At 43.2% G+C, this 22,971-nt stretch overlaps 1 protein-coding gene across 2 annotated transcripts; it reads right to left on the bottom strand.

Moving 5' to 3' along the window:
* Positions 1–89: 89 nt before the first annotated feature.
* On the bottom strand, positions 90–21,739 carry C9H11orf97 (chromosome 9 C11orf97 homolog). Of its 2 annotated transcripts, XM_003129791.6 has the most exons (5): positions 21,518–21,739; positions 16,609–16,713; positions 4,649–4,774; positions 4,514–4,566; positions 90–605 (listed from the first exon to the last, which is right to left on the bottom strand). In XM_003129791.6, exons 1-4 carry the CDS (start codon positions 21,657–21,659, stop codon positions 4,538–4,540), a joined length of 402 nt encoding a protein of 133 aa, XP_003129839.2. In that variant the 5' UTR covers positions 21,660–21,739; the 3' UTR covers positions 90–605; positions 4,514–4,537. The 2 variants fall into 2 exon arrangements, with proteins under 2 accessions (XP_003129839.2, XP_013834742.2); XM_013979288.3 differs by lacking the exon at positions 4,514–4,566.
* Between the last annotated feature and the right edge of the window lie 1,232 nt (positions 21,740–22,971).

The raw sequence follows: 22,971 nt of genomic DNA, 5'->3' as shown, positions 1-22,971 counted from the left end.
TTTTTTTTAATGGATGAACGTAATTATACTCCAGTGAAAGATTAATATTTATGATGTTTACCTCGAAGTGAAGACTCAATAAACATGCCTTTGTTTGATCACATTTGACATATTTAATAAGTTGAATTAGAAGCCTGATTGTATTCGACTGTGACAACCAAAAATAAATATAATATTTTCCTTCACTGTTTTCAGGTACTTAGCAATTTTACCAATAGTCTGTCATTACTTTGGATTCATTTATAGATAGGAGCTTATACAAATAATAGGAATTACAGACGAATATACTTTTTTATTTTGCTTTTTAGGGTTGCATCTGCAACACATGGAAGTTCCCAGGCTAGGGGTTGAATCAGAGCTGCAGCTGCCAGCCTATACCACAGCCCATGGCCACACTGGATCCTTAACCCATTGAGCAAAGCCAGGGATTGAACCTGCATCCTCACGGATAATAGGTTCGTAACCCACTGAGCCACAATAAGAACCCCCCAGACAAATATACATTTTTAACACATCTAAACTATGAAATAAGCTTGGGTTTCTTCTGTTTTTCAGGCATCAGGGGAAAGAGGTTTCTTCTCAATGGAATAGTTGTCCATTTCATCCTAGAGTAAAGAAATATGCAAACAGATAAGTATGTTGTTTATGTTGGGGAAATGTCCTTTCATCCCAACCCTCTTTTAATCTAAATTTGATCGATTGTACCCAACAGTGCTTCATTTGGTAAAGCAGAATGTAAAAGCCATACCCATGTGATTCAAGCAACTGAGGAACTCAGTCGTCTAGACCCCTCATTACTCACCCAGAGTCCAGCGTCTGGACAAGCAACATCAGCATTGCCCGGGAGCTGGTCAGAAATGCAGACTCTCCAATCCCACCCCAGACCTGCTGTATCAGAGACTGCTTTTTAATACGATACCCATGTGATCTGTAGGCATATTAAAGCTTGACAAGAGCTGGACTAGACAACTTTAATATTATTAGTGACATGCCACAAAATAACAAGGACATGATAAAATTAAATGACTCCATTTTGTTAGTATAGTGAAAGCAGAAGATGCTTCAAAGTCTCTAACTGAAAAGTATTTTAGAATTCAGAACTACAATAGACGATCATGAGTCTAAATTTATTTATTTTTATTTTTGCTTTTTAGGGCTGCACCTGTGGCATATGGAAGTTCCCAGGATATAGGTCTAATCAGAGCTACTGCGACTGCCAGCCTATGCCACAGACACAACAACACCAGATCAAGCCACATCTGAGACCTATGCCACAGCTCCTGGCAAGGCTGGATCCTTAACCCACTGAGTGAAGCCAGGGATCAAACCCGAATTCTCATGGACACTAGTCAGGTTCGTTACCACTGAGCCACAGTGGAAACTCCCTAAGTTTAAATTTGAAATGATGTATATTAAATGTTAGAAGAGGAACAACTACAATGATCTCGTTGCTCATGCGAAAACGGGGAAAAGCACCAGTGAAGAGGAAAAAGAGGGCAGTAGGGATTGGCCAAATTCTCTACCTAAAGGATGCTCTACAAGAGTGGTTCCTAGAAATATTATATTTCATGGAAAAATCTCCTTTGAAGGCATCCGTTCCAAAATTTATGTCTGTGTAACTTTTCATAATTCACATAGTTCCCTCGCTTTTCCTTCTATCATTTGCATTCTGTTTAATTTAGCAGTTCAAGTGGGCAAAACCGTATATCTTTGGGCTAAACCTATGTGGGTTAGCAGCAAGAAGATTCTGGACAGAGAGAAGGCATTAACACATAAGCATTTCTTGTTTCATCATTCACCGGCCATTCTCGTGACACACAGCAACTGATCACTTACTGTGCCAGACACGGTGTTAAGAGCGAGACACACAGCGGTAAGCAGAAGAGACGTGGGTCCTGCCTTCATGGAGCTTCTGACAGTGTATGAATTAGTACTGACCAGTTTTTGAAAGTTATCTGTGGTTTTTGTTCATCTATGACATGTCTGTGCCTTGTCTCTTTTTTCATTTGATAATGAGAAATATCTAATTCTCAGTTATCAGTCATCGACTGATTCTTATGGATTCATCCATAGGGATTTGTATAGCAGATAGTAGCAGTTGATATGGCAAAATGCAGCTGGTAACTTACAGAGATGAAGCTAATAACAGTTCTCTACTGTAATGTGGTCACTACGTAAGCGCTTGACATGGGCTGGAGATAGAGCCTGGGGGCTGCTGGGAAGGTGGTGTGGACAAGTGTCAGTGAGCAGGAGCTGTGAACAAGTCTCTCCTAAATTCTATGGATGAAAGTCAAGTAGTGACGATCAACATCTGACACACATTTTATCGCATGTCCCCATTGGGACAATTGATCAATTGGGTAATTAACCAATTGGGTGATCTATTGCATTTCTATGTTGTCAAAAGAAGGTAATTTGTTCTCCAAACCAGTCTTAAAATGCAGTATTTAGAAAATCATCTTGGAGTTCCTGTCGTAGTGCAGCGGAAACAATCCGACTAGGAACCATGAGGTTGCAGGTTCGAACCCTGGCCTCCCTCAGTGGGTTAAGGAACCGGCGTTGCCAGGAGCTGTGGTGTAGGAAACAGATGCAGCTTGGATATGATGTTGCTGTGGCTCTGGCATAGGCCAGAGCTGCAGCTCCAATTGGACCCCTAGCCTGGGAACCTCCATATGCCGTGGGAGCGGTCCTAAAAAGCAAAAGAAATATATATGTGTATGATATATATATATATATATATATATATATCATCTGTAAATTGCTTCGTGGGTTTTCTTAGAATGATGGATTTGCCTACTTGAATTGGGACCTGACAAAGTGGTTGGAAAGGCGAAATAAACAGCCCCTAATGGGCAAGTGTCCCAGACTTGGGTTGAATCAGCCATTGCTTCATGACACTGATATCTTTGTGTGTTTTGAAGGTGGTTGCCTCTGCATTCCCATAGCTCTGGCATTTGTGCCCGTTTAACCACCACCCATAACTGGTTCCACCCTTGTTGTCCAATGAGTGGAGCCTTTGCCATGCTGGCCCAGAAGCTGAGGCATAGTGGCAGAAGTCGAATGAACACAGGTTTATAGTTCTGGCCACACCATCCCCTAGACATAGGATCTTGGGTCATGTAAAGTCTCTATGCCTCAGCTTTCTCACCTGCAAAAGAGAGATTAAAACCCTCATCTCGGGACCATGTGGATTACATAACTATACAAAACGCTCACTGCCATGCTTGGCACATGGTAAATGGGGGCTACTCTACTTCTTTATTATTAAACCCAGGACTCCATCACTGGTTCCTTTTTTGCTACATGAATCCCCTTAAGGAACAAGTTTTTTTTCACCTTGGGTCTCAGTCTTTAGTAGCTATAATTTCCCCCTCCTGAATCCATGTTCCAGAGGCTGCCTCTCTGGGGACCCCCACCCTCCTTTGTGGCCCTTTGGCTGAGCCCTCACCCTGTTCCAGGGTCTCCAGACACTCCAGCTCCTGTGCACTGCTTGGCTCACAGAGTTGGTCTGGTCTAGGGACTGCCGCTCACCAGTAAGGGACTTGGGCCAAGTATTCAAAACCTTTCCTCCTCTGTGAAATGAAATGTACCTATTAGATGTGCTTGAGGTAGAGGGTTTGTTTGTTTGTTTTTGTCTTTTTGGGGGGCCACTCCCATGGCATATGGAGGTTCCCAGGCTAGGGGTCTAATCGGAGCTGTTGCTGCCAGCCTACACCACAGCCACAGCAACACAGGATCCGAGCCAAGTCTGTGACCTACACCACAGCTCACAGCAATGCCAGATCCTTAACCCACTGAGCAAGGTCAGGGATCGAACCTGCAACCTCATGGTTCCTAGTCGGATTCATTAACCACTGAGCCATGACAGGAACTCCGAGGTAGAGGTTTCATAGATAATTATACATGAAGAATCCAGGCAAAAAAGTGATTCCTATCTTGGTTAAGAATCCCTAAGCTTGGCACTTCCCCACTTCTCTCTTCCCAGGGTTCCCTCCCAACTGCAGAGCCGTTTTCAGGACGTGTGGCCCCAACTGCATGTCCGTCTGCTAGGAGCACACTGTGGGTGCGTCCCTGGCAGACCCCTGCCTTCTCCACGGCCTGCCCCAAATATTGCTGGCTGTCACCAGCTGAGACCGCGAAGGATGAGTCATGTTTTCTCCCCCAAATATAGTGTCTGTGAGGAACTGTCTTCCGGGCCAGCCTGGTTGCCGCCTACGTGAAATAGGGCAACACGAGTGGGGCCAAGTAAAACAGCTGCCTTATCATTCCTGAATTTCCCTGGTCTCCCGTTCCTCTTTCCACTGGTACACACACATCATCCAGCGAGAAGAAAGGGCAGAGGAAGATTCCACCCCGCTGAGCCTGTGCGCTGGAAAGTTTTATGTGGATAAAAAGGAAAGGAAAGAGTCCGGAGTCTAACTCAAAAGCTTGTGCACTTCTATTGTATCCATGGGATAAAGTGGTTAGTTGAGCTGTCACGGTTGCGGTTCTGCAATGAGGCACTACGGCTCACCTGCTCATAACCTGAGGAAGCGAGTCAAAAGAAGATTGGATTCTGACTGAGGACTGTAAAGAAAACACACACGGCTGGTTATGCACTGCTCAGCACCCTCCAAGCTGGGGTGGAAATCAGGGTATCGGGTCTTACTTCTCAGCCCTCCGTGCCTCGAATAGTACTTGGCTTGCGGCAGTAAACTGTTTCTGGTTGGCGGTCCTGGCTTCAAGCCTCCCACAGGGAGATTCCTTTGGATGCTCCAGATCCCCTCCAGGGCCACTGTCAAGGTTTTCAAAAGGAAGATGATGAGAATTCACTCTTTTTCTTTTTCTTTCTTTTTTTTTTTTTTTTTTTTTTTAAGGGCCGCACCTGCAGCATATGGAAGTTCCCAGGCAAGGGGTCGAATAGGAGCTGCAGCTGCCAGCCTACACCACAGCTCACAGCAACGCCGGATCCTTGACCCACTGAGTGAGGCCAGGGATGAAACCCCCATCCTCATGGATACTAGTTGGGTTCCTTACCCCTAAGCCACAATGGGAACTCCCAGATTAGCTTCTCTTTACACAAAGCATTTTTAAAGTATTTACATGGTGATTATTTTTTTCACTCACAGTGGAGGTTTAATTAATCAAACCACCCAAGGGTTTTAGCATTTGTTTAATCTGTAACTTCCGTTCACTCATTCAATTACTCACTATGCAATTAAACCTCTATCTATGATACCAGTCAATGATTTAACCTGCCCCTAAAGAAAGAGATGAAAAGTCAGTGAGGAAATACAAATAGCCAAACAGAGAGATCGGGAATAAATAATGGCTCCTATATAGACTTCATTCAGTCAATCTCCTCTGATTCTGATTTAACTCTTAGAAGCACAACAATTTCTAAAGGTAATATAACCTAGTTACCACGTTAATTCATCCAATAGATCCAACAATCTTCTAAATCAAAACTAGATGCCGTGTACGCTCCCCCTTGAAAGAAACACTGAACGCACTGGAAAACATCATAGCAAAATATGGGTGATGTGATGTCCACACATTGCAAATAAGTCTTAAATCCTGATACCATCAACGAGCATGGGTTTAGTCATGATTTGCATTGGACTTTCCTCCATATTCTAAAAATCACTTGTTTAGGTTTTTAGAAGCAGTTAACAAGCATTCAGTGAAAATCTACTGTGTGGAAAACTGTCACCCAAGTCAAGCAAAGAAGTGAATTCAGGCAGGTGCCCTAAGTTATTTTTCCCATATCTGAAGCTGAAAATGTCCACTCTTCTCCGCAGGTGCAAGGCGCTCCCAGAGGCGTACACCCTGCCATTTGATCCCTCCCTGAAAGAGTCTGCATCATGTAAGGAGTAGGGGCACAGCCTTTGGGTGTCAGAGACCTGGGTTTCAGTCTTTCCTCCTCCGGCTCCTCGCTGTGTGTCTTGGGGCAAGTTATTTAACCCCCTATATTTTCGTTTCCTTGCCTTGGAAATGGGGATGTTTACCTTGCAGGATTATTATAGGACTTGGATAAAGTGCCCCTAAGTGCTTTACACTCAAAAAAGTGGTCGCTATTATTTTTACTTTTTTTTTTTTTTTTGTCTTTTTAGGGCCTCCCCCTCGGCATATGGAGGTTTCCAGGCTAGGGGTCGAATCAAAGCTGTAGCCACAGCCACTCCAGATCTGAGCCATGTCTGTGACCTACACCACAGCTCACTCATGGCAATACTAGATCCTTAACCCACTGAGCGAGGCCAGGGATCGAACCTGTGTGCTCACGGATGCTAGTCAGATTCGTTTCCACCAAGCCACAGCGGTAACTCCGGTAGCTGTTATTTTTATAGAGACAATCATTTTCTTGTCCAAGCGTGGACAGAGGTTCCACTCCCAAAGGCACAGTCACTAAGCTGACTCAGCAAACTGAATGTCAGAGCTCACCCCATCCTGAATGGAGGGGCTGAGGCTATCTGCGGAGATTAGTTTCCTCTCTCTTCTTCAACAACCTTCAAGGAAGAAGCCACAATCTCCTTCTGCCAGAGCCTTACAAAGTTGAAGCTGTTCCTTATAGCCAATCGCAATCTTCCCCCACTGATCAAGCCAGTTTCCTCTTTTAGCCCCATCTAGAAAGAGAAAAGGCTGCTCCCTTTTCTAGGCTAATAAACTCTCAGATCCAGGAGCCCACAAACATTTAGTCACTTCCCCTTGTGGCACCCCACAAGAGACCAAAGACATAGATTGAGATTTGTCCTGCATTGTGGGAAGATCTGGCAAATGGAAAACAGTTAAAAATCTAGAGGCAGAACTCATAGAATGGTATTCATTTAATCAAGCTGTGCTCTTTCAGATGCAGTCACAGGAAGAGCTGAACATTTGCAGCCTCACAGAGAAAATACCTGAAATGTAAGTGCATGGGCTCAAAGACGCATGGAAAAAACCCTCAAAGCAAAATGCAATTCTGCATAAGTATTTACTGTACTTGGGGATGGAGGCTGCAGGAAAAAAAAATAGCATGATTTTGATTCGATACGGTATTTGGATGAAGAAATTACGGAAAGTGATATATTCAACTGGGGAAAAAGAGGACCAGAAAGAAACATGAATCTCCTTTGAAGCAGCGGTTCTTGAAAGGGAAATCCAGCTTTCTGAGCTCTGGGCAAAAGCTCTCCAGGAGGAGGAAGGAAGACCGGGGGGCGGCGGGGTGGGGGTGGGGGGCTTGGTGTCGCAGCTTAACCTGAAAAGGAAAAGGGCAGCAGGCACCAGAGAGAAGCTAAGAGAGAGGAATGAAGTCCTTTATTGAAGCTCAGAATCTTCCAGAAAGTCTTTTTTTTTTTCTCCCTTTTCCTGCCCCCAAATCTCTTCTACTCAGCAGCTTTTTTAGATGTGTGTTTATCCTGAATTTTAAAATTACAAAACCAAGTCTTTATGCTGAAGATATTAGCCAGTGGGATCTGGCCTGGTGTATCAGAGAAGGTAAGTGTGTCTTTTAAATATAGTTTTGTGTTGTTTCCGGACCATGAATAACGAACATTAGAGCTTGAAAAGCCAGTTTACAAACATATTGTCTTAGCTTCCTTTGTATAAACATGGTCAGAGGAAGAACATTTTAGGTAAATTTATGTTCGGTGACTTCTGGGCTCTGAAATTATCTTTTTTTGTTTGGTTTGTTTGGTTTGTAATTATCTTGACAGGCCTTTAGCGTCTAGTAAATTCTTTGTATACTGTAGGTGCACAAAACATTTCTGTTGAATGAATTAAAGAAGAGTAAACACATCCACACTTGCTGAGCAACATTTTATATTTCCTAAATCTGTACTAAACATAATAAACAAACCAGACTTGACAAAAGTTAAGTTTCCATGTCTTCAGGCACATATAGACCTAAAAGAATGGATTTGGCAGTATGCTTTTGATATTCACTGGGACAGGAAAGGCTGTGTGAAAGAAAACTAGTAAGCTTCATGAATCAGATTTTTCACGACTACTGTAACCTCTGCAGGTTTTAGCCAGAAAGATACACGAGCCCTTGGCAATTTGAAAATATTAACTTAATATGTTATTTCCACATGGTCCTCTATAGGAATGTTTAGAAATGTAGAAATAGTTTTAAAACAAATGGCAAAATGTATGCAATCGTTCCATAATGCATGTCTCATAAGCCTACTTCTCTCTCTTGTTTTTCTTTTTTGCTTTTTTTTTAGGTCCCCACTTGTGGCTTATAGAAGGTCCCCCGCTAGGAGTTGGATCAGAGCTGCAGCTGCCAGTCTACACCACAGTCACAGTAACACCAGATCCCAGCCGTGTCTGCAACCTACACCACAGCTCGCGGCAACGCCGGATCCTTAACCCCCTGAACGAAGCCAGGGATCAAACCCGCATCTTCATGGATACTAGTTGGGTTTGTAACTCACTGAGCCACAATGGGAACTCCTCTCTCTCTCATTTTTTTTAAGTCTTAAGGAGGGGAAAATCTTCAGGGAACCACTGAGAATATATGAATGATAATGTTGGCTAAATTCTTACTTATCCAGAGAGTTCTCTAGGTTGCCCAGATTCCATTACATCTGACAGCAGATCTGACTGGAAAATTGCATTTCTTTTTTTCAGAATGATGAGATCCTGTGGATCCAGGCCCCTGTGCTTACCTGACAGGTCTATGTAAAGCCTCTGAAACCTGTTCTGCCTCCAGTTTGAACCTAAGCCTGGACAAGATCCTGTTTTTACTGAAGAGAAATACTATTTGCTCCCACTACAGTTTCAAAATCTTTTTTCTTGTGAGAAAACATAATCTCAGGTTTTAACATGTAACCCAATGGCTAAGAGCAAAGACCTCAGCTTCTGACAAGCCTGCTTCCAAGTGTTATTCTACTGTAGTGACTGCGGTCAAGTCACTGTGCTTCCCCCTGAGCCTCGGCTTCCAGACCTGCAAAAGGGGAGTAAGAAGAGCTTGGGATTGTTATAGAGATTAAAAGAGATAATTTGTAAAATCTTTGATGTCCAGGAGACATACTGTGAATGACGGCCAGGATAAGAATAATAGATAAATAATGATCATTATTCATCATTACTGTCAGGGGCTACGTGGGGGCTCATTGTTAAAATGGCTCATTGTGCTGACCTCGAAAACAAAACATGAGGTCACAGTGACCCATGAGACTGACCACCTTGCTCAGGCAACATCCTGTTTTCGCCGCTGGTGCCACTTTCCCAAGACGAGACCCCACCCTACCGTGGGACACCTCCGGCTTTCTCAAGAGTGCAAGACCACCAGAGTCCAGCTTCAGGCTAAAGATAAACTAACCCCCCTCCAGGGGATCCAATTTCCCATCCGTGGGGTATAAAAAGGACCAGCCAGAAGGGCAGGGGGCTGGCTCTTCTCAAGGGTCATCGCCCCCTCGCCCCCTCGTTTCCCTTCAATAAATTGCCTTCTCTTTGCCCGACCGCCCAGCCCGTTCTCTTTGTCTCCACACTCGCCTGACAATTACCACCGCATCATCACAGACACCCCTCCCGCACTCTGCCCCCCACCTTCTCACTGAATCCATCTATCTCTGCCTCAGGAGCCTGAAAAGCATCCAACGCCCAGAGAAGGAAGGCCTGGAGACCTGGCAGACCACATTTCCTCCCTGATGCCACTTCCCAGACCCGGGTATGGGGTCCACAGTAGCAAACACCTGGGCCAGCTTGGCCATTTCAAGATCTTCACAGCTCTTACTAACTATTGTTATAACACGACCACAAGAGCTGGGAGACCTCGTTCAGCCGAGGGCCCTACACCCAACAGCTTTCTTCCTGAGTGCCGTCTTGCTACTGAAACAACCATATTTCAAAAGAAATATAATGGTTGCTCTGCGAAACATCCTTTAAACCTAATTTCTGGAGCTTTTGACCTTTGGCCAAGTTCATTCAACTCAAAAAAGAAGAAACTTTTGGAGTTCCCGTCATGGCTCAGCAGAAAGGAATCTGACTAGTATCCATGAGGACTGGGGTTCGATCCCTGACCTCGCTCAGTGGGTTAAGGACTCGGCGTTGTCGTGAGCTCTGGTGTAGGTCACAGACGCGGCTTGGATCCGGCGTTGCTGTGGCTCTGGCGTAGGCCCACAGTTGCAGCTCTGATTGGACCCCTAGCCCTGGAACCTCCATATGCCGCAGGTGCGGCCCTAAAAAGACAAAAAAAGAAGAAGAAATTTTTGACTTTTTATTAATTTCATTCAACCAAAGGAGAAGAAAAAATGGACAGAAAAAACGTAGGTCCATTGCTTTGGGATTCTTCTACAATTGTCATTGTTAGCTCAGTCACAAGCAAAACATGCTTTAATTTAAGTTGCTTAACTTCAGAACAAACACCCCTCAATAAAAGGCATAAACTCTTGGGTAAGTTCCCCGCCCTTTGCTACGTTACACAGTGTTTTGGTGCTGCATTGATGGCTGAGGAAAAATCTGGACTGTGATTGAAATCTCACATTCGCGAATCAGATTTTGTGAGAACATGTAGGTCTGAGTGTTTAAAAAGTCAAACACTAAGTGCAAGGATGTAATATACAACCCAGGGAATAATAGTCAATACTTTATAATAACTTTATATAAAGTATAATCTATAAAATATCAAATCACTTCATATACCCGATACTAATAATCCTATGAGTCAACTATACTTCAATTTAATCAAAAAGAAACAAAAGAGAAAAAATATCAAGCAAACCCAACCAATCCATAGAGAACCACACAAATATGTGTGGGTACATGCAAACACCTTAGGGTTCCTAGAATTTAGATAGATGTGTGTTATCTAAGAAATAGTATATACTTTTATCTAAAGCCATAAATTAAAAAACATATGCATATACCTTGATATCCCTAGAATTTAGAAATATTTGGGTGTATCTAAGAAATATGAGAAATAGTATATATTGTTTCTCTCGAGTCATAAATTCAAATGAAAAATACATATATATTATTATGTATACATATATATTATATATAAACATATACACAATATATACATATTTAGATATGTGTGTGTTATGTATACATATATATGTATATATAAATTTTTTATATTATTTATATATTTAGAAAGAGAGAGAAAGGGCCAGCAGGTAATTGTACATAAAGCAAGCCAGAGGTAAGAAATAATTGACTCTCTCAATTTTCCCTCTTTCTCCATTTTTGTTGTAGGTATGAATACCACGGAAATATTTTTTACGAGAAGAGGAAGTCTGCAGTGGTTGGCTAAACATAACCTGTGATTTGCCCCAGTTGACTGGAGAAGTTGGCGTGCCATGATTAACAGCGGGGTGGGCAGGTGGGGGGGCAGTATAACCCGCCTCTAGCCGCTGCTGCCAGGTGTGAATGTCAGCTCTGTTGTCACATCTTCCTTTCTCCTCCTTCCTCCCTCTTCACCCAAGATAATATAGCGATCTAAATTTGTATGTAAAAGCTCCTGATTTTTAAGATGTTGGCCGCTGGTTTGTATATTTTGAAAAAATACAATGCTGAATAGTCTGTCTCTTTGCAAGATGAACCTGGCATGTGAGTCAACCTGAGTTTGGGATCCTCGGGCAAACAAAGATACCCCTGACAGCCTAATTAGATGTGGAAGAGATGAGATCTGGAGCGAGTGTGGAGGATGCTCTTTGGTGTTGAACTTGGACCTTAGCCTGTGCCACTCTCTGGGGTGGGTGATACATGGGAAGGGACAAGTAGGAAAGAGGTGCGAGTTTGGTTTTCAACATGTTGATCTAGAGTATGAAATGGGTCAACCAGGAGGCAAAGTTTAACGTGGAGACACATTTCAGAGGCATCGTAGTGAGATAGCGGTGGAAATGCTGGGACAATTCAGGGACAGCCAATGGAACAAGATTAGAAGAATATGGATAATACCCTCATAAATACAATATTTGAAGAGGAGGGTGAGTAAAAAGAGTTATTAAAGGGGGGTAAGAAAGAATATCTAGAGAAGTAAGAGAATAATTAGGACATTTGGGCACCAAGGAGCTTGAGAAAAGAGCAGGGTTTAAGGACAGAGCCATCAGCTGTGTCAGATGTTGCAGAAATCTCAAGCCAGCCAAGGGCAGAACAGTATCCACTGAATTTAGCCATAACAGGTCATCAGAGACATTATAGCGAGTAAAAAAAAATCAATGGAATTTGGGGTCAGACCTGAGTTTGGAATCTGGTTTAGCCACCTACTTAATGCATAATCGTATTTAATGCATAATCTTGGGCAGTTAAAACTCTCTCGAAATCTCAGTCTACTCAGCCATAAAGTGGGGATCATACTACCTGTATCAAATGGCTTTTGTGAGGATTTATGGTAAACAAAATAAAGCCCCTGTCTCCAGGTAACTTATGGTCTAGTGGGAGAGAGAGTCAATAAGCGATAATAGAAATAAATGTATAATTGCAGGTAATGACAGAAGAAAGCAGAAAGAAGAAGGGGATGAGACAGTAAGTTGGGGTATATTTTCTATCTTAACCTAGTAAAGAGGTTCCCTCTGAGAAGGTGACATTTGAACTGAAACTCCATTCAAAGAGGGAGGAAGACATTTGATGTTCTGGGTAAAGTAAAAAGATAAGAACGGGTTTGGGATGTTGCAGAATTTCAAGAAAGCCTCGGTGGCTAAAGTGGAGCAGGACTGTATGGGGGAGGAGGTCAGAGAGGTGAGCAGGCCACACAAGGAAATTGAAGTTTAGCCTACGAATAATAAGGAGCCACTGGGGCGTTTTAAGCATGGAGGTGACAGAAAATGCTTTATGTTTGTAAGAGATCCCTCTGTTAGAGACAGAGAGCAGACTGTAGGGGACAACAGTAGAAACTGCCATAGGAGGCTATTGCTGGCCCTGCAAGAGATGATGGGGGCTTTGGCAAGGTCACAGGTGGGGAAATTTAGGATAGCTTTTAAATGTTGATTCAACAGGATTCACTGATAGACTGAATATGGAGAAAGGATTTGCCTTCTAGGTCTAAACTAGGCATGGTGGTACCATTTCTTGAGATGGAAAGGAACACCAAAGAGCAGAATTTTAAAAGCTGGGATATGTGGAGTTCCCGGTGTGGCTCAGCAAGTTAAGAACTCAACATGGTGTCCGTGAGGATGTGGGTTCAATCCGTGGCCTCGCTCAGTGGGTTGAGGATCCAGCATTGCCACAAGCTGCAGCAGAGGTCACAGATATGGCTCAGATCTGTGTTGGGGTGGCTGTGGCGTAGGCTGGCAGCTGTAGCTCCAAATCAACCCCTAGCCTGGGAACTTCCATATGCCACAGATGTGGCCATAGAAAATACAAATAAAAATTAAAAATAAATAAATAAAAACTAAAAGCGGGGATATAGAGTAAGAGTTCAGTTCTGGAACTCTGTTAATTTTGCGAGGCTGTTGGACATCCAAGTTAGGTAAGGCTTTTGGGACTTTTGAGGGGAAAAGCAGAGGCTAGAAATATAGATTTTGGAGTCAATAGCAAACTAGGACTGGATGTGATTCCCCTGGGAGGGTGTAAAGCTAGAGAAAATCCCGCACATTTCAGAGCATAAGAGGAAGACGAATAAGTAAAGGTGACAGAGAAAGAGTGGGATGAGCCAAACCCCGAGATTGGAGTATGGCAACCTGGAGGCTAAGTTGAGAGAGCATTCTAGAGAGAAGGAATAAACTATTGTGTCAGATGCTGCAGAGAAGTTGAGTTAGTGGGTTGGATTTGGCTTTCTAGATCACTGGACTTGACCTTCAAAAGAAAGGTCATTTAGAAGGTCCCTGGTGGCCTAGTGGGTTAAGGGTCCGGTGTGGTGACTGCTGTGGCTCTGGTCACTGCTGTGGCGCAGGTTTGATCCCTGGCCAGAGACCTTCCACATGTCACCAAAAAAAAAAAAAAAAGGAGAGAAAGAGATCATTTGTGATTTGGAAAAGAACAATTTCTCTGTACATGTGGCAGCACAAGCCTAGCCGGGGTAGGTAAAAGAGCGAATGCTAAGTAAAGAAGTGGAAACAATGGGTCAAGGGTACTTACTCTTAACATGTAGGAACAGCTGCTATAGAAGTCATAGAAGCCCCTCAGAGGTCCATGCAGCATTCCAGGTAAAAATAACAAGGTGTGTTTTCCAGCAAGAGAAGCCAAATCTTTCATCAGACATTTAAAGGAGCTAAAAACACTGTGTGAGGAGTTCCAATGTCTGGCCCCAGTTGGTAGGGACAGAATAGATGATTTAATAGTTAATCCCACTAGGGGACCGTAAGTAGAAAAAGAGCAAAGGAAACCCCTGTAAGTTAATGACCACTCATGAAAGCAAACTTGGAGTTCCCGTTGTGGGGCAGCAGAAATGAATCTGACTAGGAACCATGAGGTTGCAGGTTCTATCCCTGGCCTCATTCAGTGGTTTAAGGATCCGGCGTTACTGTGAGCAGTGGTGTAGGTCGCAGACACGGCTGGGACCTGGTGTTGCTGTGGGGCTGGCATAGGCCGGTGGCTACAGCTCCGATTAGACCCCTAAGCTGGGAACCTCCATATGCCGCGGTGCGACCCTAAAAAGACAAAAGACGAAAAAAAAAAAAAAAGCTCCACAGCAAAGCTACAAAACTGAAACAAGAGCCATGCCCCCAAACAAACAATGGTGGAATGAAACCCACATCCTTGCCCAGTGAGATTAGTAAGTTAATAAGTCCCAGGGCATATGCTTCTTTAAACACATACACACAAAAACCCAACATATAGAGAAAGGTGACATTATACTGAAACCGGAGATGATTTAGAATATTTTACTCAGTGTTACCACCTTGTTGCTCATTTCTGTTGCGCCACTGCAGTCTCGCTTTGACCAAGTACGGATAAGAACACGGCTCCCTGCGGGACAAGGAGGAGCTGATGATGGACGCCTGACGTTTACTCCAGAATGAGGAAGAAGGCGGTCTTTCCCCCCTCCTTTTTCTCCCTTTGATTAAAAACTGTAGCCCACTAAGTTCTTTTGCCCACCTACTTATATTTCTCACAGATGTCCTCTTCCAATAAATCACTTCTTAACTTTCACTTTGCCTCTCATTGAATTCTTCCAGCTCTGAGACGGAGTGAACCGGAGCCCCGCCCCCCAGGCGCCACCCAGCGGTTTCACAGCTGCCAGCGCCCTGCTAGGTGCTAGTTTCCTATGCTACCTGAAATTATATATTTAGTTGTATACTTGCTTCTTGATAATCTCTCCCACTAGAACATAAGCTACCTGAGGACAGGGCTTTATTATTCTAACCACAAATCCTCACAAAAGCCAAGTGAGAGAGGTATAAAGATCCCCGTTTAATGGAAGAATAAGCTGAGATTTTAAGAGATTTTTAATTGTTCAGTTAATTCATTAAGTGGCAAAATGAGCCCCAAAGGCATGGGACTTCCAGCTGTTAAAAAAAGAAAAAGAAAAAAAAATATATAGCCGGTTTCTGTTTTTCTTCAATAGAGCCTTTTAAAACTTAAACTTACAGAATCAATACTAGCTTCGAAAGATTTTTCTAGGCTAAAATAGCACCTTTGTGCGACCTCTGCTGGGTGCTGTAAAAATGTAGCCCAAACCTTGTCCGTTTTATATGAAGAATATTTGAAAGGATTGCCTAGAAAACAAATTTTTAGAAACCAAATGATTTTTCCTAATCATTTAGACCATCTCATAACAAATGTATCCAATAAGAATAATACAACATCCAAGTAGTGTATAAATCAGCTTTTATGTAGTCTGCGAAGACAACAACGCTAACCCAAAATGTAACAGTATAGACTTAATTTTTTCTTTTTTTTTAACCAGGGAAATAGCATATGTAGGTTGGGTTTCAGAGAAACAATTCAGTAGGTCATTCTGCAGCTTTTATTTCTTCAGGCAACTGCTGGGACCCACGATGGTTGCAATAAAAATCTCATGGTTTGCAAAGAATGAAATGTGCACTGAGGAATCACTGAGAAGGAAATATGAAAATGAGGGACTCCAGTGGTTTCAAAATAAAATCTACAAGGGATTTTTCAGAGTATTTTTCAAATGAACCATCAGTGAGAGCTGTCAAGGCCCAGACCATATAACTCATATACTAGGTATACGTGGAATAAAGTCCTGGGATGATTCAACCTATTTAAATGACTCAGAGTCTTCTGGGTCAGTGCTTTGCAAAGTGGGATCCCTGGACCAGTATCATCAATACCCCCTTGGCATTTAGTAGTTCTAAGAATTAATGCAAATTCTTGGGCCCCTTCCTAGACTTACTGAGCCAGTTACTCTATGGGCAAGCTATCTGCTTTTAACAGGTAATTCTCAGATGATTTTGATGCAGTCTAAACTTTGGGAACCACTGTTACAGGTCATACCTGCTATAGATAAGGATCGAAGATGTTATTGTGCTTTTCGGGTCACTTGGAAAAAATTCTACTTGTCACTAATACAGAAATAACCACCAAAAATGAGGGACAGTCATGCAGATACTGATACCTAGCGCATTTTTTTCCCAGTTTGTTTGGACATAGACCAAACAATTATAAAATTAGCTCAAGAATGTCCCAAGGAGACATTTTTATTTTGATAGTCATGGTTTTGTAATGCAATAATCGCTTTGCCATCAAGTAGGTAGTTTCACATCCATATCACAAATACACATCTTTTGTCACAGAGATTACCTGCAGGTGGATTTTTAACGTGGCATTCATCTCTCTTAATATAAAGTTCTTCTTCCAGTACTTCCTTAATTCTCCTATGTGGCTCACAATATAAAAATTTCTTCCCTACAAAGACATTAACAAAATTAATTACTTATAAATTCCGCCCAACCCTCTAGCCATTACCTACACAAATAACTATTTAAGAGAGAAATCCTTCCATAAAAAAGGCAGACCATTCATCCCACAGATTTTAGTTTGGAAAGATCATTTCCATTGTAACTCTTAACTTGGGGGGAGACTTTTACATTTTGGGACAAAGTTTCCATACCTCTTTTAGGTTGGAAAAGAGTTTTCCTTATCAGTTCAAAGAAAATGTTCATTTATTCAATAAATTCTTATTAAGCAGACCAATCCTGTGCCAGGCATTTGGCTCAGGGCAGAGGACACAGCAGTGAATAAGACAGATATATGCATGGAGCCTACAATCCAGATACATAATATAGAACCATCTAGCAGTATTTAATCATGCTTTTTAAAAAGATTAAACTTGAACTGTAGTAGTGAACCTCTGATGGACATATGACTTCCTGGTCTCTAAACCTGACCCTGTAAGATACTACTGCTATAGTAGAGGATGGGTTATTTGTTCTAAGTACTTTAGCTCCATTTCTTCTGCTCACCACAGGGAGCTCTACACCCGCTGAGCCCATCTGTCCGTCTGTCTGTCTCTCCAGTCTCTCCTGCCAGCCTCTCTCTCTTCTTCTCTAAACTCTTTAACTTCATGGCCCTTTGTCCATCCCCACCCAGAAGCCTTTCCACATTCTATTTGTTTCTGCCTGAACTGCCTTTCTCGTATTTGTTTTGCTTGGGTAACTTCTACCTGAATTTCAGGTCTAGGCTGAAATGTCAGTTCTTTAGGGAAACTTTCCCAGATCCCACAATCTTCAACTGTTCCTGGTTACTTCTGCTCATAGTACTCTCCTCTTTTCTTTCATTTGATTTATTGAAATGTGCATCTGACCTTATTTACTTTATATACATTTGTGTAACTTTTTATTTTATTTTTGCTTTTTAGGGCTGCACCCACAGTATGTGGAAGTTCCCAGACTAGGGGTGGAATCGGAGCTATAGTTGCTGGCCTACACCACAGCCACAGCAATGCCAGATCTGAGCTGCATCTGCAACCTACCCTGCAGCTCACGGCAACAACAGATCCCTGACCCACTGAGCTAGGCCAGGGATCAAACCCACATCCTCATGGATACTAGTTGGATTTGTTTCACCTGCGCCACAATGGGAACTCCAACTGTTAGCTTTTTATTTGTCTTCCTTACTAGGCCATAAAGGCAGAGATGTTGTCTGTTTAGTTCATCAGAGTCCTAGGACAGAGGTTGACATCACAATAAATGCTCAACAGGTGTGTGTTCAAGTGGAACTAAACACTGTTCAATTAGGTGGAGCCCAAAGATTCTTCTATGTGCACGTCTGCCCATACAGCCTTGTAAACGTCTGGGAACCAGTAGTTCTCGTGCTAGTGCTCAAAAGCTCAATCCAAGGGACCGTGGAAAACCTAAACAACCAACACAATAATGTGGCAGGTATCATTCTTTCTAGAATAACCAATAAAGAACACAAGTATATATATTTGACTTGTGTGCAGATTGGCTCAAAGGGAGTAAGGGGCCTGCTGCTTCTGGCTGTGGGTCTGGGTGGTCATGAAACCTCAGACATGAGCAAGGTAGAACTAGATACTTTCTGGGTCTTGTTCTTGTTTCCCCCAGGTTAGGAGTCATATGAATGAGAGATGAATGAGGGTCAGTATTCCTCAAGCTTAACTTTGGTTTAAACTTTTTTTTTTTTTTTTTTTTTTGCTTTTTAGGACCGCACCCGAGGCACATGGAAATTCCTAGGCTAGGGGTTGAGTCAGAGCTACAGCTACCAGCCTACACCACAGTCACAGCAATGCCAGATCCAAGCCACATCTTCAGCCTACACCGAAGCTCACGGCAACGCTGGATCCTTAACCCACTGAGTGAGGCCAGGGATCGGAGCAACAACTTCATGGTTCCTTGTCAGATTCGTTTCCACTGCGCCATGATGGGAACTCTGTGGTTTAAACTTTTTGGGTTAAATCATGATCTTTGGGCAGAAAAAGCGTTTATGAAATGGGACTAAGAAAGGAGTTCCCTTGGTGGCACAGCGGGTTAAGGATCTGGAACTGTCACTGCGGTGGCTCTGGTCACCACTATGGCATGAATTGGATTGCTGGCCTGGGGACTTCTACATGTCGTATGTGTGGCTCAGAAAAAAGAAAGAAAGAAGAAAAGCCTATGACAGTTCAGTAGAGAGAAGAAGAGATCGCTTGCTCTAAGTTCAAGTCTCTTGATAAATTTCAGAACTTATGCTATGAGAATTTACGGAGGAAATCACTAAAGGTTTTGAGGAACTATGAAAAAATGAGAGTAATAAAGCGCCAGTATAGGCAAATATTCCCTGCTGAAGGAAAGGAAAGCAAGCAAGCTGGCTAGTAAGGATGGCTGTAATTTATCGAAAGCTACCAAGCCCTACCCAGCTTACATGTACTCTCTCTCTTCCTCACAATCACCCCACATGCAAGCGTAATTATTCCTACTTTGTAGATGAGAAAGTAACTCCTAGAAGTTACAAAACCAGTCATAAAAATTAAGTCCTACCTACCTGACTCTCTCAAACCCAAGTTACTAAACGAGCCAGATTAGGGAGATGTCACCACAATGTATCTGCATTTCAGCAAGGCATTTAATAATGTGCATTTATAGGAAGCAGAGCGCCCACGCCAAAGATGCTGATGGACGGATCAGAGGCTTCCCAGAGACTCTGCTTCGAATCGTTGGGGTCATCATTTAATTTGCTAATTTGGATATAGGAACTTTCAGCCAAATCACCAAATGTGAAAATGGCACGAACCTGGTAAACGTTTTACGTGCCGAATGGCAAACTGAGGACCTTCTATACCTGAAATGAAGGCCTAAAATCCATAGGATGGTATTGATGGGGATAAATATAGACTTATATTTAGGATCAAACACAGGAACTACGTAAGTAAAGGATAGAATAGACTGGAGTCAAATGCTTTCAATTGGACAAAGGGGAAAACAGAAAGCAGGATGTCATAGACTGAATTTGTTATGTATGTTAATAATACAACGTGTCTGCCAAAACAGCTACTGTAATTTTAGATCTACTTAACAGAAGTATAATATTCAGATCAAGGGAGGTTATAGTCCCACCACACTATACTAATTTGATGGTACCTGGAATACTGGATGCAGTGATTTAATAAAATGGAGAGTATTAAGTTCAGCCACCACAGTAAGAGCACTACAAATTATTTCAAAACAACATTGAAAAAAGAAAAAAGGAAAATAATAAAGGTAACCCTCAGTCAATGAGAGATTTGGTGGGTGTTCATATAGCCACCACTATACAGTTTAAAGACGGCAGGATCCTTAACCCGCTGTGCCACAAGGGAACCCCAGGACTCAGTAAACCCCAGGACTTTGGTAAAACTGAGGAGTGAAAGGTTAATTCCACCTTTTACTCCTATAGCCACAGGGAATAAAGAACTTTTAAATTCCAGCATCTTTAACAGCAAAATTCCCAGATAGAATTTTAATTCTGAGTAAGGAATTATTTAAATATACTGAATACTTAAATATACTGAATGTAGAGGCTCTAAATAAGGCCTCTGCATGCTGTTGAGAATAACAGGAATGAGGTATCATAAACAGGCATATTGTGGCTGATGCAGAAGGACGCGGTCCTTTTGCCAGGTGGCTTCCGGGGCCAGGTGGCTACCCAGATGGGAGATATGTCCCTTTGAGAATTGAGAAGGGGGTGTGGTTCCCTGAGGCGCAGAAGCTGAGCGCTTCAGCCCCCCCCCCCCTCCCCGGTTCTCCCCTGCGCCCAGGGATCCAAGAGAACTCCTGGGCGGGCGGCTCTCCTGAGAGGCAATTAAAGAAGCGCTGCTGAAGGGCTGGGAACCACTTCCTTCCCCTTTGGCCTCTTATTTTCACCCTCATCATTCCTTAGCACCCGCTGAAGACCCGTGGGGCACAGGGGGCTGTGTATTATCTGTAAATTTATGGAACAGAATGGATGAGCACTTCGACCTGGCGTTGACTCGGGTTTCAACCACCTTGATTTGCGGCGGTGAACCAGAACTGCCTTTGCTTCCGTTGAATGTTTGTGTGTTCGGCAGGGCAAGGGGGAAACAACAGCAATACCTTAAAACGTGGCCCATAATTGTGAGACTCTAAAAGACAGGTAATCATAATTTACAAACGGAGAATCAGATGGAAGTTTAAATGTTTTAAGGATTTCTCCAGCCCTGAGGGACAGGAGGCAAGTCGCTTCCTTTTCTCTGGTCTAGACCTCCTGGTTTGTAAAATGAAGGTACTGCCAAAAGTATGTATATGTATTATTTATATAGTTAAAAAATAAATTTCATATTTTACTATATGTAAAACTTAAATTTATAGATTGTATTTTACACGGAATTTAATATTTTAATTTTAAATGTATGTTAATTAGCAGTCGATATTTTAATATTAATATTTATATATTTATGTTAAAATATCAAATATATTTGTAGTTTAATGGTCTTGATACACACACAGTTTTTTTCAATAGCTTTCAGGCCAATGCCACTACCAATTAAGTTGGAGGCTACCTCCTTTTATAAAGGAGGGCTCGGGGAAATGGACTAGATGCCTTTGGCCACAAAACCATCACCCCTGCCTTTGCCAAAACAACAGCTCTACTCCCTCCCTCCAAAACCTTGGCGGCTTCAGCGCGTCTCCCTCCGGTGTGCCCCAGTTCCCCTTTCACCGCTTCCTCACACCGAGGTCCCCCCTCCCGCGGCGTCCGCGACTGCAAAGGAACTCACACTGCTTACGGGATTCCTGGGGGCCGCCGCCGCCGGGGTCCCCACGCGCTCCGTACCCCAGGCCTTCGGGCTGCGGAGGCAGCTCCCGGTCAAGGCCCGCCTCGGGCACCACCCCCGCGGTCACCGCCTCCTCCCCCCTCATGCCGCGGGGGTCTTCTTCCAGGGCGGAAGGTTGGCTGGCTGGCCCTCTCGGCTTTGCTGCCCGCGGGGAGGAACCGGAACGCGAGGCGTCTCAGGTTGCCATGGTGACTGCGGATCCTCCCCGCCTCCAGCAACTCTCCGGCTAGCGTCACCAGGTGTCCTGAGCTCCCTGGTAGCGCTGCAGTTGGGGAGCTGCGATTACGTACCGACCAAAGCAAAGAATTTTCCATTAATCTTTCGTTTGTTTCTCACACCAATTTTGAAAAACAAGCTTTACTAGTCCCCGGTTGGGAAACTGACATTCAGCAAGCAGTGGAATCTGAGTTCAGAAAAGTTTGCCTCGAAGGCTGAAGAATAGATCACCACCCGGAACAGGTAGGGGTGGGAGCTGGGACAAGACAGGTGAGCTCAAGGTAAGGTCTCCGGTTTCACGCAGCGCTATTCTTGACCTGTCCTGCTCCCTGCTACACACAGAGCATGACTGAATAAATGAATGTTAAGGAGTCCCAATTTTTGGATTGTTAAGTTCTTGTTATTATTAAACGACTCGTAGTATCCAAGCACGTTTGTATTCACAGTCTATTTCAATCCATATAATAACTTTACAGACAAAAATTCAGAAAAGTTTGAATTGAATAGCAAATAGGAAAATCTAGAGTTTTACTTGGAGAGTGAGGTTGCTTTTGTTTTGTTTCTGCAGTCGTTTAAAAAAGTGAATTATGGGAGTTCCAGTCGTGGCTCAGCAGTAACCAACCCTACTAGTACCCATGAGGACGTGGGTTCCATCCCTGGCCTCCTTCTGTGGGCTAAGGATCCCGTCTTTCCCTGAGCTGTGGTGTAGGTAGCAGAGGTGGCCCTGGATCCTGCATTGCTGTGGCTGTGGAAATAAGTCGACCCCTAGTCTGAGAACTTCCATGTGCCAAGGGTGTGGCCCTATAAAGACCAAAAAAAAAAAAAAAAAAAAAAAAAAGTGAATCGTGTTATGGTTTTACTTTTATGAAAGTTAAACATGCAAAGTTAAATACTTCTATAAGGTTTGTAGCCAAATACAGGAGACCCCATCTGCCTCCATTTTACTTCAGAGGCAACCACTTGCACCTTTTGGCCCAGAGTTTAGTATTTACAGCCGCTTAACCAAGTGTTTATGTTGCTGCTTTTTTTTTTTTTTTTTTTCTCCGCTATTTCTTGGGCCGCTCCTGCGGCATATGGAGGTTCCCAGGCTAGGGGTCTAATCAGAGCTGTGGCCGCCAGCCTACGCCAGAGCCACAGCAACTGTTGCTGCTTTTTATATTTTTCAGTTTTAGGTATCATAT

The sequence above is a fragment of the Sus scrofa genome, chromosome 9 (assembly GCF_054392235.1).
Source record: "Sus scrofa isolate SSC_HxYL_T2T_F1_AM1 chromosome 9, Sscrofa_HxYL_maternal_Yorkshire_Landrace_v2.0, whole genome shotgun sequence".
Taxonomy (NCBI): Eukaryota; Metazoa; Chordata; class Mammalia; order Artiodactyla; family Suidae; genus Sus; species Sus scrofa.
This window is presented reverse-complemented; position numbering and strand designations above follow the sequence as displayed.

Excerpts from the sequence above, each read along its gene's own strand:
- C9H11orf97 (XM_003129791.6), bottom strand. The coding sequence starts at position 21,659 with ATGAGGGGGGAGGAGGCGGTGACCGCGGGGGTGGTGCCCGAGGCGGGC. Across the intron at positions 16,714-21,517 it reads CCAGGAATCCCGTAAGCAGT|GGAAGAAATTTTTATATTGT; the intron begins GTGAGTTCCTTT and ends ATGTCTTTGTAG. Across the intron at positions 4,567-4,648 it reads GAGGCACGGAGGGCTGAGAA|TCCTCAGTCAGAATCCAATC; the intron begins GTAAGACCCGAT and ends TTTTCTTTACAG.